The following is a 14,349-nucleotide window of genomic DNA, read 5'->3' on the forward strand; positions in this document are numbered from 1 at the left end:
CCCACCCATGCTCTTGTGAGCCTGAAGAAGCTTCAACAAGGGATTGAAGAGCACGGGATGATCTAGGAACATCAACCTTCAAAATTCGTTGGTTAGTCACAATCAGAAATATATTCATTCAAAATTATCAAGTGCAACACATATTAGTGTGAATTAAAGTGCTCTTATAGCTTTTAAACTCTAAATACGCACATTAACAATTTAAACGCCCACCATTTTCAGTAATCGTGCAGCAACCCAACAAGAAGCTCCTTTATCCAAATTCACTCCCATATTTTCCTACAAAATCAAAACACACCATCCCATTAAACTCAACTCAAAAAATTAACTTAAACAAATTATCATTCTAAATTAATCAACAACCATCTGACATCTTATACCTCAACCATAATATCAATCTGAGCACCGGGAATCAACTCGGGTAGACCCTACAACAAAACAAGAAGGAGCACAATAACCACAAAAACCCAGTAAAGTAAGCAATCATACCAAAATTAAAAGGCCATATATTTACTATAATGAAACACCACCTGAGAAAGGTTTTCTCTATGTTGAATTGTAAGAAAAGGCTCAACGACAGAAGCAACTGTCATAACTAACATCAAATTCTGATCACCATCACTGTCCCAGATACACTTAGCCACCTCAGTGTTGTAAAGGGTGTCAGGTAATAGCATCCCTGAAGCTGACAGTGTCGTTTTACCAGAACTACAATACCCAACAACAGAGAAAAAGAAAAAAGACTCAACAAATTGAAAAAAAAAAAAACAAAAGAGAAGCAAAAAGAAAATAAAATCTTGCAAAAATATGAAAATGAATCTTCGCTAACAAACTGACCTTATCGCTGAAAAAAGTTGTAGTAATATCCCATTTTTCACTTCTATCACCACTCGCCTCTTTCTCCTTGTCTCTTGAAGATGAAGAAGCAATTGTACTCATTCTTGGACAGTCCGCTATCCTCACTACTTGCAAATTTGGAAATTTAAGAGCTCGACTTCCCGAATAAAAACTTGTCAAGTTGGAACATGACTCAATTTTTATGGATTTGAGGTGGGGGAATGTGAACTTATCTGTCGTTTCTTCCTCCTCAACTCCCTGTTCCATGATGACTGCTTCCATCGAGGGACATTCTTTTACTTTGAACGTCCATAATTGCCTAAGCCTCAAAGCCATAGAGGGGGTAAAAATGTATTTCAAGCTGCTACAATTACAAACTTCCAGATGTCCAAGGTTTTTAAAGTTCAAAATCTCTTGAGGGCTCCTATTCCATATTTCCATCAACTCAGAAAATGTGTCTGAGAGCTCCAAATAATATCGGTGATGGTATCCACCCTAACAAACCCAATGTATTGCAATAGTTATATATGGTACAACATAACATTAATCACAAATATAAATAACAATGATAAACCTTCTTCTTTAAAGTTATAGAACTAATATCATTTATTTCTAAAACAATGAAAGAAGGCAATATTTCAATCAGAAAAGTAAAATTGTAGCAGTAGTTTGCAAAATAAATTGTAGCAGGAGGAAGTAACATGAATTAATTCATACCTTTTCGGAGTACAACTGTTGTATGGTGGTATTAAGGTCACCAGCCCAACGCCCTCTGTGATCATTACGCGATTCTTTTACTCTCTGTAATTGGGGGGTGGTTGAAACTCCCTGAGAAAAAACCTTCAAGCTAGGACAGCTACTCACAATTAAGTCTTCCAAGGATGGAAACTTAAAGGTATGATTCCCTGGACAAAAGCTTGCAAGGCTCTGTAAATGATAGAGTTCTAAATATTTCAACTTGCTGAAAGTGATCTCATTCTCATATGTTGCTTCATCTCCTTCGTTTGCAACTATTTCTGTCATCCTTTCGCAGTATTCTATCCTTATTTTTGTTACTTGTGCCAGACTTTGGACTACTGAAGGTGTAACTAAGTTTATCATCTTGTTGCACCTTTCCACTTCCAAAGTTGTGAGATTTCGAAACGATGCTGAGGAGGGTCCAAAATTTATCAAATCATTACACCACAGAACTTCAAGAGTTTCCAGATTAGAAAGAATGTGGCCTAACTTTGACGCTTTCTTACATATATATCTAAGATTTTCACAAAAACCTAATTTTAATTTTCTAATTCGTGAGAGTGTCCCAGCATCGGGCTTTTCAGCAACATTGCCTTCACAAGAGACTGGATCTTTGAAGTCACAACAAAACAACTCAAGATTTTCAAGATTGTTCAATCTTTGGACGAAACCAATTGGAAAATTGGAGCCACGCAGCGCGAAAACTTTAATAGGGTGAAAGAAGTTTGCACGAAACTGATTATCACTTATCATTGCAATGTCATCAATTTTTGATAACCGCAGTTCCTCTAATTGGGGAATGACCTTCGAAACCAATCAAATGGGAAAAAGTCAGAGTCAATGTTGCTCTACAGGGTCGAAAAAAAAAGTTATTTTCTTTTTTTCATACATAGACAGTGGATAATCTTTCAATAGATGTACTAGATGATCTAAATTTATGAATATATAGATCTTTCAAATAAAACATTACATGATTAAATTGTGTCTTGGACATTCATTTGAAAAAATTTTTAAATAAATAATTCTTAAAAATTTTTCAGATAAACCCGTTCATTTTTTGTGTAAGAAAGATATTTTTAATCTGAACAAAATGTTTAATAATATCGTAAGATGTCATTGTGTGTAAGGTACAAGGTATAATAAGACAACAATATTAAGAGAAAGATAAGATGATTTTTATGCTGTGTGCAAGATAAAATGTATAATAAGATGATTATTTTTTCATTAATTGGTTAAAATTACATTTTCTTTCATTCTTGCTTATGTGTCTTGTTTCTATTGGGTTCAACTTGTCTTTGGATGTGATTGACTATATGCGATAATAGGCATTAGTTAGCTAGGTATATAAACTTTATCTTACCGTCAATTGAACTAAGAATGGGTTTGTTGTTGTTTGCTATCAAATTTGATTTACTTGGTTTTGTGAGTTTGTTGCCTGCAAGGTGTTGGGATGCCTGCAAATATACTGTACTTGTAGTTTCTAGTTTTCAAGTTTGATGAGAAAAATTATTTTTAAGAGTGGAGAAACCATATGCAGTATTTTTGAAGAATGTGGGAATTTGGGACATCAGATAATATGGAAAATTCAACGGAGGTGAGAGCTAAGAATTTATCAAGGGAACATTGACAAGCCAAAGGGCCAGTCCCCTGGCTTCGCTCCTACTGAAATGAAAAAGAGCGTAATTAAAAAACTGTGTTATAAAAATTTTAAAACGGAGTGTGATTCATATAAAAAAAATGCCTAAAAAAATTTTAAAAGGTGTGTTTACTTGACATACATTAAAAAATTCAAAAATTTTTACTTATGTGTATTGTAAATTTTATATTTCAAGAATCAAACTTTTTGCATTATTGGTAGGAAAAAACATTTTTCAGTACAAATTTAATGTTCTTATAAGTTAAAATTGGAATTAATGATGGTGCTATATATAAATTCTATTAAAAGTGAATTTATTTCATTTAATACATGTTTTTTCATTTCATTTTACATATGCTTTTTAATTTATTATTTATTTTTAGTAAATTGGTGACAAATTAAAAGATTTATTAAATTATATATACTTCAAATTTCAAAATTATGAATTTGTGATAGATATGGATGTGCCATGCATGTGACCGTGTTTTAGTTTTTTCAAAGGAAAAGTAAAGGCTCAGAATAATACCTCTTCCCCTAAAAAAAGTGGTTGTCCTTCTGTGGATTCTCGTCGGTCATTCTCATTCATTTCTTGGATGCTAGGACGTTCTGAAGCTACTATCTTTATAAAAGTAGAACAATCTGTCTTCAATTTTTTCAACATGGGCCAGACTATTGTATGTTGCCCTGGATAGAAACATTTCAATTCTTCTAGGTATGTAAGCTCCAGTGAAGACACTCGAGGAAACCTGAACCTAACCGGCTGCTCCAGTCCTTCCCCTAACGACACAATCTCCTCCACCCCACAACATATTATTGTTAGATCTTCGAGTTGGGGAAGATCTTTGGCTATTGATGCAGGAAATAGATTTTTCAGACTCCCACAATGCCAAACCCTTACCTTTCGTAGATTTTGATAGGTAAGACTTCCTTGGGGATCTTTATTCCAAACATGCTTCAGTTGTGGTAGATTCTTAATATCCAATTCCCTTAGTTGAGAATCTAGAGGACCTGCTGGAAGTTGGTCATGGAATATCATCTTTACATTTCTCAGGCTGGACAATCTCATCCTTTCCAAGCTAGGAAATGCAGCCTACATAATTCGTGCCAATAAGAATTACTTGAGTTAGTTCATGAAACTAAGGCAAAAAAAGCAAGGAGAAAGGAAAACAAGAGAGAGCAGTGAGAGAATAATTCACCTTCTCATTGAACAGAGCTTGTATACTTGACTCATATTTCCCCTCCATTTTAGATTCGCTAATAAATTCTTGTATAGGGCAGTTCTCAATCTCCAGCACTTTCAGTGATGGGAACTCAATATTATAATTTCCTGAACCAAATTTGATGAGATTGGAAAGATACTTTATTTTTAGGGAGTTTAATCGAGGGAAGCAAATTACATCTTCCTGTTCTTCTGTTATTTCCTCCGTAAATATTATATCTCTTAAACATTTGCAATCCACTATCTCAAAGTGTTCAAGATGAATCAGGCTTCTAGCAACAGAGGGTAATAATAGATGTTGTAAGTGATCACAGTCCTCAATGATGAAGCTCTTCAAATTGGGAAGGCAATAACAATATGTTTCTGAAAGCTGGTTGTGCCATATCCTTTCGGTTTTAATTGAGGACAATCGCAAGCTTTTCAACTGAGGGAACACAATCTGCACACAAGTACGATTCTTTATCCTTAAAAATCTAGAGAATATATATCTATATTTTAAATTGTGAAGTCCAAAAGTCCTAAAATTGAATGATCTAATACCCTCATATGTATAATTTATCAAATTCAAAATTTTATTTCCTTTTCTCTCTTAATAAAAAGTTTGACGTTTATAGTGAAATTAATGTATTAACTAAGTTTTTTCTCATAGATCGTCATGAAATTAGAATTATAACTTTAACTAATAATGAAATTAAAAGAAAAACATAAAAGCATTGCCGTTTGTTGATGGAGCAAATTAGGTAGGGTGGACTTGGGCTTCTAATTTCTAATTCAACACCGCCACCCACACTCCCTGTTAAAATACTTGCCCCATAAGTTCAAGGTCTACACTCAAATTATTTGTCCATTAAAGGCAGAAGAATATGAAAATGACAAAAGGAAAAATTATAAATTTATTTATCGATTGCATAAAAAATAAGAGTAAATATTAAACACTTATAAATAATTACAAAAAAAAAAACAATTCCGTAATCAATGACAAATAACCTATAAATAACAAAAACTAAAAATGAGTATAACATTCATGCCACAAACAAAACCGAATTACTTACAAAAAAATTTAAGTTGGTCTTTGAATAACTTGTGGAGGTATATCACTTTGTAATAAACTTTAATTAAATCATTAATCTTAGACTAAATTTTATTAATATTTATCAGTTATAACTTAACTTCCATATGGTGTATTATATGAATATATGAATTAATTTTTATTAGTAAGAAAGAGTAACATTTTTCTTGCTTATCATTGGATCATAATTGATTTTTTAATGAAATATTTATTGTTTATCAGCTCTTTTTTTTTTTAAATATTCAGTACCTTTTGATGATTATTTAACAATATATATGACTTTCTATATATTATGGTTCCTCATTTTGTCAAATTATTTTAAACAACATAAACTGAAATCAATTTATTGAGCTATTTAAAATTAATTGGTTAGTCTTATATTCTATGCGACTTAAAATAAATTTAATTTATTATCACAAAAAAAGATAAATCATATTATTTATCAAATAAATATAGTAATATAATTATTTATTATTTTTAAGAGCATATACTATGGAAATTTTAGTTGTAGTAGTAAATTCTTTTTCATAGATGAACATACATACAAAAGATGCTTTAAATTTATATTTTAGTTACTTTTATCTTTATAGAATTTATTTGAAAACTAAATTTATTGAATTGTCTAGATCTCATTGCTTGTTTTATGTTTTTTTAAAATGAGACTTCTATGAAAAAATCAATCACTATCCTAAGATATTGAATATTTGTTCGTAGTTATAGAATACAATATAGCTTTTATAAATTAATACTTGATAAATTAATAATCTCAATTAAATAATAGTTTTGTTTGGTCTCCACTTGAGACTAATGTAGTAAATTAATAATTTACTAAATTTATAAGATAATACATTTTAAAAAAAAAACCCATAGGTTCTACTTGATATATAAATTGATAATCTCCTTATACATTAAAATTTTATATATACACGACTCAATTAAAATATCTCTATAAAATATGACTCTAATATTACTTGTTTTCTCTTAAAATTGATGTCACCGTGGACCTTATCTTTGACTCTAATATATAAATTAATAATCTTTAAAATTGATGCAATTATCAGGTGCATATGATAGCTAGCTTGAGCTTTACACACAAGACAGAGCAGCTTGTAAAAAAAGTATGATTAATTAAAGATAGTATTTTATTCTAATAAAAAATAAATTAATGTATAGTATTTTATTTTAATAAAAAATTCATAATAAATATGTAAATTACAATATATTATAATACATTTTTCAAGGTAATAAAAAATTAATAAATTAAAAATTAGACAATATTTAATTTGATAAAAAATTATCAATTATGGAAAGTTAACATTAATAAGGACTTCCATGCCAATAAGAAAATAAATAAAAAAGCTCTCAGTTAAAGACAAATAATTAAGATAATAAACTATCAAATGTATATATACTATTCTCTATTTATACTTTTGAAGTTCACGCATTTATATATAGTAATGCTAATGATTAACTTTAAGTGTGTATATATATATCACAATAAATTTTCAATGTAGCTCAATCTCATTAATAATTGATGAATATAGAATATATTAATTCTAAAAGGTACACAGATACATATTTAATATAGAAGAATTATGGAGTATTTATCCTGGTAAAAGCTATAAAGGCCATCGAGAGAGTTTCTACTTAGTTTCCATAGCTTCATAATTAATTAAATTAAAGACGCTTAACAAAACAAATAAGAGAGTAGGGACTAGAATTTGAAGTAGAATACTGCTTGATGTCGTTACCAAATATCAATAAAAGCTCAAGTTCGAAAATGGAATGAGAAGCGAAACCTATATATATGTGAAATTTGTAATTAAGCCATTGAATGCTCCATAAATAAATAAATACCTGTTTATTGAAAAGTGGCTTGGTGCTTGTATTCCTCTGCTCCTTCTGGGATGTGGAACTCGTCTTCTCTTCGGAGCTAAAGCCAATGAGCCGTGGTAGATCTTGGAGTGTCATGGACTGTAACTGAGAAAATTGAGTATTCTCCGTTGCTATATACTGGACTTCCAAACCATTTTGAATGTGAAGTTTCTTTAAATGTGGAAAATCTTCACCATTATTCAACTCAGCAACTACGTTCTTGATACCCTTAAGTTGATCTAGATATAAATCTTCTGTCTTCTTCAACAATATTTTCACCCCATGATCCAAGTGAATGCTTGTATCTAGCTTGAATCTCAGTGTTCTTGAGCATTTGTACTTGGCGAACCTCTCCCATGCACCATTACCTATAAAAATCTTGTATCTGTCTAATGTCTCACTGAAAAGGCATTCTGGAATTATTTGGGCATTCGGAATATCAACATACAAAGTAGTTAGATGAGACAAATGCTTCAATTCCTCAAGGCTAACATTTCTTCTTTCACTACCAAGTGCTTCATCTTCCCATTGAACAAAGCTATCTTCCAAATATAATTCTTCTAATTTGGACAAATTGGATAAGATATTTGGTGGGATGATTTTGAGTTCAGTGCAATGCCTCAAATCTAACAACCTTAACCGAGTCAATTGTGCTATCTCCCTGGGAAGCGCTTTAATATCTGAGCGTGCAAGGTTAAGGATTTCTAATTTCTTGAGCTTTCCAATTATGGTTATGTCTTCCAGTGCACATCGATTTAAACGCAACATGTGAAGATTTGTTAGGAGATTAATTGACGCAGGTAGAGATTGAAACTGCATTCCAGCCAAATGTAGGACTTTGAGTCTTTCTGTTCGCCTGAAGAAGTTGGCTGGAATATTCACTGAACCATCATTGTTCATAAAGAGAAAGGAAAGATGTGAACACTCCAACTCATCCGGAAGCTCACTGATATTGGGAGAACTTAAGAAAATTACACTGCAAGTTTTCATTGTCTCCTGATCGGGCCACTCTTTTAGCACATCACCATCTCTTAACACAAACATATGGTGGTCCCTTGATGCAATTGATATGGCAACATCCCGAACAACATCATGGATATCAAACCGTTCATCGTTATAACTATCAAGCAACAAACAAGACGATTTGAGCTTACTCACCACTGTCAATACTTTATTTCTTGCTTCTTTTATTGTGTTGACACCACGAAAGGAACCCAAACCCATAACGCATTGCAACAAGTTTTGAACGAATCCATTATGACCAATTAAACTACAAAGCAAGAAAGTGAACTTAACTTCCTCATCTTCTAAACAACTGTAACTCAACTCTAAAGCTGAATATACATCCGCTGTAAGCCCTGTGAAGCTTCTTGATGAAGGCCTCTTTAGTTCACGCAAAGCATTCTCCCATTCAAACAAACGTTTGTTTCTCAAAGCCCTTGCAACAGTTGCGATGGCGATTGGCAGTCCTGCACATTTCTTTGCTATCTCGATAGCTGTAGGCTGCAAATCACAACTTTCAACACAGTCACCAGCCATCTTTTTAAACAGGTCCCAGGCTTCTTTTTCATATAAAAGACCAACTACAAAATTTTTTTGAGTTTCCATCCCGCTTGATAAAACATCGAGATGCCTAGACGTTAGCAGTATCTTGCATCCCTCATGTTCATTTCCAAAAGGAATCCCAACTTCCTCGAGATCTAATCTTTCCCAAATATCATCCAAAACAACAAGAATCTTCTTCTCTTTCTGCAATCTTTCTCGTAGTCTAAGTGCCCTTCCAACCCTACTCTGTTCCTCAAATTTTAAACCCAATTGCTCTGCAACTTGGTTTTGAATGTCCTTAACATCAAGGGTCTGAGTTACGGCTGCTATAACTACGGAATCAAATAACTTGCCCTCCTTGACTTGTCTAGCAACTTCTTTGACTAGCGTGGTCTTGCCAACGCCACCCATCCCGTGCACGCCTAGAACACCGAAACTAGCATCCTTCAGTGCCTCAATGATTCCATTCAAAACCAGCGTTCTTGACTCGAATGCTTCGAAACCTTTAACAGATGCGACCATGGTACCTTGTGGACCTCCACGATACGAAACGCTGTCAAATTTGCCCTGTTCGAGTAGCTCAGCGACAGCCTTCGCCTCCTCTTCGGCTTCCATGCTAAGCATGTAACGAGTCCAGAAACCAGGACACAAGCCAAGGAAACACTTTTTCTTTGCTTTGTCTTCATTCTGCATTACTTTCTCTACTTCTTCAGCGATCTTCTTGTTGACAGTAGTCAGCCACCTGTCGACATCGTGTTCAATCTCTTCACCGTTTCTCATAGCAGCATCAACAGAATGCTGTACCCTTTGCCTTGCATCCTTCAGGCTTTCAACTTGATTCTTGAGGCTCCAGACCTGGTTCTCATGATTGCAAAGGTATTTGAAGTGGTTTTTGATGGGAGAGATGGTGTACTTTGCAGCTGTAGTGACAATGGAGCTAACAACGCCAACAACGATCTCCATTTTCTTTTGTTTTTCTTTTTTTTTTCCTTCTATAAGTTGTGAGAAGCAAACTGAAAAAAAAAAAGAAGACAGTGGAAAAGGAAAACCAGAATAGAAAATTACAATGAAACGACCAGAAAGAGAAGCCTCTTATGCAGCACGCAACACCAATGCAATGAAAAGAAACCAAAGGACCTAAAATTGGAAGGGGTTTCAGTGGCGTACCTCCTCAAAAGAGAGGAATTTCCCCTTTCTTCACCTTCACTGATGAGATTGAAGAAGAGATGGATTCTTGAAAAGATTAGTTCAGCAATTAATTCTCCAACATAAGCAAGGGGCTAACAGAGCAAAGCGAGATGTATTTAACAAAGTCTAAGAACGAAAGTTCTGTTTTGGGTAGATAAAGCTGGTAACAGATGCGATGGCCAACGAAATGGAAGTCAATGCGACACGACAAGAATAGTGCAGGAACTGCCAGAGACATTAAAAAAAAATACCACCACGAATTAGGTTGATGACGATGTGATGTCTAACGACGCAAGTGTGTAGTATGTCACTAAGAAAGTGCAGAAACTACCAAATACATTCAGAAAAAATACTTCAATGAATTAGGTAGACAAAGCTCAGAGCAGATGTGATGGCCAACGAAGAAGTCAATTCAACATGACAAGAATAGTGCAGAAACTGCCAAATACATTAAAAGAAAATACTTCCATAAATTCTATTTTATATAAACCAGATGTCTATAAAGGATTGGACCGTCCGGAGCATTATGACAGTCTTGTAGTAATGCTTAAATAAAAATTTCTATGATAGATAGATCAAATATAAAAAAATTTAAAAATTTAAAACAAGTTCTAGGAATGCTTTATTTGAGTAAGACTTTTTAATTTATTAAGTACTACAACAAAATATTCACCATTCAAATGCTAGTGATAAAATTTTTTAGATAGATAGTATTTTAAAAACGATTTATATTAGTATTTTAAAAACGATTTATATGCATGTCGTTGATCTACTCATTAAATTCCATGCATTTATCAGTTTTTAATTTTAATTTTTAATAAATTATTATTTTTTTTAAAAATACATAATTTTATTATTAATTATCAAAATCAAAATCAAAATCAATTTTAGACTTTTGTGATTAAAAAAAATAACAATACATAAAAGTAACCAAAAAAGAAACAAAATATCCAACGATGGAGAAATTGGACACTAACTGAGCCTCAAAATACAAATTGACAATAGGGTTGTTGGCATCTGGACGTAATAATTATGGTGCCTAGATTAGGATATATTAATCAGTCCACCACCCTGTTGTCCAAATGAAAGAACGACGCAACAATACAGTAGGACTTTTGCTGTTTAGACATAAATAATTAGAGAAACTTGTGAGAAATAACTCTCCTCATAAGGTGATTTCAGAAATAGCCACTCATATAAAGTTATCTGTTTTTATCCAAAAACAAGCATGAGTAGACCAAAATGCCTTTAAAAACATCTTGGCAAATTAATCTATTGATATTTCCCTCCCGTCATAGAGAAAATAGAAATAAATGCTAAGCTATTTTAGCTTCCTTAGCTCTCTTTCTTAGCTCTTTGAACTATATTAGCTTTTGTCAACTCTCTGTTGAGCACCATCATCATCAGCTCTCTCAACTCTCTGAATTGTATCAGCTCTACCAACTCTCAATTAAGCACCATCGTCATTGTGTTGTGGTCTATCTCTCGACATCTGGCCATATCGTAGTCAATAAAGAGACCCTATAGCAGAGATGACATCAATGTATGTTTTTGGGTTTATTACTGCAACACATTCATTTTTGAAACTTTTTGTGCAAATTAGAACAAACATTGCCCAAAGTTGTTACCCGCTATGCATTTATAATGCACATGGCATGTAAAAAATATATTGAAATAACATGTGTTATCACATGGCGTGTAGCATTTTTATTGAAATGGCATGTAACATGTTGTGAACATGGTCCGTAACAATTTTGAACTTGCATGTAACATTTTTGAACATGACATGTAACATTTTTTGAACATTGCGTGTAATCAATGGCTGACAAATTTTAGAACACGACATGTAATGTGTAAAATGATAGACAAATTTTTTGTTTTCAAAATTTCAGTGGGGTTCCAATTGTACGACTTGTGATAAGACATGATGGTTAGTGGGTGGATGGCATTTATAAGGGTGGTGAGTCACAAATGCGAGGGGTTAGAAGTGATTTGTCATTTGTGGGCTTGATGAAGCTGATTGAAGATGTTGTTAGGGAAAACTAAAAAATTCACGAGATTGAGTTACATGCATTTATCAGTACACTCGAAGAGCTATCATGCCTAATTATCAAGGACGATGAGGATGTTGCATTAATTCTGCTAAAACAGAGGAATGTTTCGGCTGTGTATGTCACCATTAAGGAACGCCAAACAAATGTTATGTCACCATTAAGGAACTCCAAACAAATGTTATGTCACATGAAGAAGCTGTACAACATGGTAATCAGCTCAATCAAAATGAGATTTACAGTGCTTCACATATACCATAGCATTCAGTCCGTAACCCACAACAATGGCAATTGACGTATGCACAAGAATTTGTGTAGCCCGGTAGACACACGACATTAACAAAACAGTTGGTTGCATAATTTGGATCAGCATATGCATTGAACCGATTACTTGCTTTTGTCCAACAAATGCAACAATCGGGTGAAACTGTAGAGGGTGTAATGCCTTTTTTAAATGAGAATGCAACACTTGAGGACAACACTATGACGTTGGAGGGGGACACTACGACGTTGAAGGGTGACATTGCATCTGATAAGGGAAATAAGGATTTGTTCCTTGTCGGTGAAGATAGATTTGATGACAATTTCAATGACGAGCGTGATGAATGGCATGATGACAGTTTAAACAATGATTGGCTTTATGACAGTGACATTCCAATTTGCAATAATGTTGAAGGCGAAACGAAACCTGTTGGAGGTGTTGATGTAGGAGATGTTCAGTGTGATAACCCCATATACAATAGCCTCATCACTAGTGAGAACGAGATTCGTTTGCTTGAGACATTGCTCGATGACAATTATCAGGAAAGGAGAAATGCAAGAATTTCTCGTACGTGGCTAATTCTAAGTGCAGAAAGGTTATCCTTCCAAACAATTACCACTGAGGAGTTGACATGTGCCGATGATCGCTTATACAAAGGAAGAATGGTTTTTCTCGAAGGCCGATTTGAAACGAGCTTTGAACATATTGGCTCTAAAAGAGCAGTTTAAGATCAGCGTCAAAAGGTCATGTAAAGGACTTTTTGAGGTTGGTTGTAAAGACAAGGCATGCAAATTCAGTGTGTGTGCAACGAAGTTACTTGAAGGAGAATATTGGCAAGTTCAAACATTTCACAAAGTATACGTGTTTATTGTCGATGGTTTGCAAAGGCGATTTTAAAACGTAAGTGCTAAAATAATTGGTGAACTTATGTCACACAAGCTTCAGGCTAATGGAGTAGCATTAAGACCTAAGGACATAATTGATGAGGGTTCAGTGGGGATTGGAATGCTTGTATGGTAAGGCCTGACAAGTGAAAGAGTATGTGGAGAGGCTTGTTTTCGATCTTTCAGATGAGTCATTTTAACTACTACCCTCGTATTTTTATATGTTGGAACAAGAAAATCCCAATACAGTCACTGCAATGGCTATTGATGAGGCACACAAATTCAAATATTGTTTCTGGTCATACGGGGCTTGTATTCGAGGGTTTAAGGATGTAATGCGTCCTACGGTTGCAATTGATGCAACACATCTAAAAGGTAGGTTTAAAGGTGTTCTATTTGTCATTGTATAGAAAGATGTGAACAAGTGTGTATATCCAATTACATCTGTGTGATGCGGTTGGTTGTCTTGAAAACATTATGCTCATTTATGATCAGCATCTTGGTATTAAGAAAGCAATACAAAATGCATAACTAGAAGCGCATCACGGTTTATGCGGTTACCACTTGAAGAAAAACTTTAAAACAAGTTCAAGCGCGACGACATTTCTATGATTTTCACCTTTGCTTGAGATTGCTATAAGGTTTTCGATTTCAATAGACATATGAACCAGCTCAAGCAGATTCACGCGGGAGCCCATTCTAACCTTATGAGAATAGGCCCTCAGAAATGGGCACGTGCACATTCACCGAAAAGGCGATACCAACTCATGACATCTAACATTGCGGAATGTGTTAACTCATGCTTGAAGCATGCAAGACAAATGCCAATCATTGTTTTGATCGAGTTCATCATAGACATGTTTTTGTGTTGGTTCCATGATCGATACAAGGAGGCCACCAAGGTGACCACGCCCCTCAGCCCTTGGGTTGCCATGCAGTTGAGCAAACGGTTCAATGTTGCACATCCATTTGTAGTTAAACCTATCAATTGAGTGGAGTTTGAAGTTAAAGACGAGAAGATGGACGAACTTGTAAACTTGTCCAG

At 34.0% G+C, this 14,349-nt stretch overlaps 1 protein-coding gene across 1 annotated transcript; it reads right to left on the bottom strand.

Annotated features, from left to right (window-relative positions):
* On the bottom strand, positions 202-10,313 carry LOC18507145. Its single transcript, XM_018121012.1, has 9 exons — positions 10,087-10,313; positions 7,357-9,932; positions 4,408-4,869; positions 3,738-4,301; positions 1,555-2,379; positions 802-1,332; positions 531-743; positions 381-428; positions 202-279 (listed from the first exon to the last, which is right to left on the bottom strand). The coding sequence occupies exons 2-9, from the start codon at positions 9,880-9,882 to the stop codon at positions 202-204; spliced, it is 5,247 nt and encodes a 1,748-aa protein (XP_017976501.1). The 5' UTR covers positions 9,883-9,932; positions 10,087-10,313.

This window comes from Theobroma cacao, chromosome 5 (genome assembly GCF_000208745.1).
Source record: "Theobroma cacao cultivar B97-61/B2 chromosome 5, Criollo_cocoa_genome_V2, whole genome shotgun sequence".
NCBI lineage: Eukaryota > Viridiplantae > Streptophyta > Magnoliopsida > Malvales > Malvaceae > Theobroma > Theobroma cacao.

What these genes read in the sequence shown, in the direction of transcription:
- LOC18507145 (XM_018121012.1), bottom strand. Translation starts at nt 9,882, where the DNA reads ATGGAGATCGTTGTTGGCGTTGTTAGCTCCATTGTCACTACAGCTGCA. An exon ending in AAGCTCTGTTCAATGAGAAG is followed by an intron (nt 4,302 to 4,407) that starts GTGAATTATTCT and finishes CGAATTATGTAG; the next exon opens with GCTGCATTTCCTAGCTTGGA. An exon ending in AACAGTTGTACTCCGAAAAG is followed by an intron (nt 1,333 to 1,554) that starts GTATGAATTAAT and finishes TGGGTTTGTTAG; the next exon opens with GGTGGATACCATCACCGATA.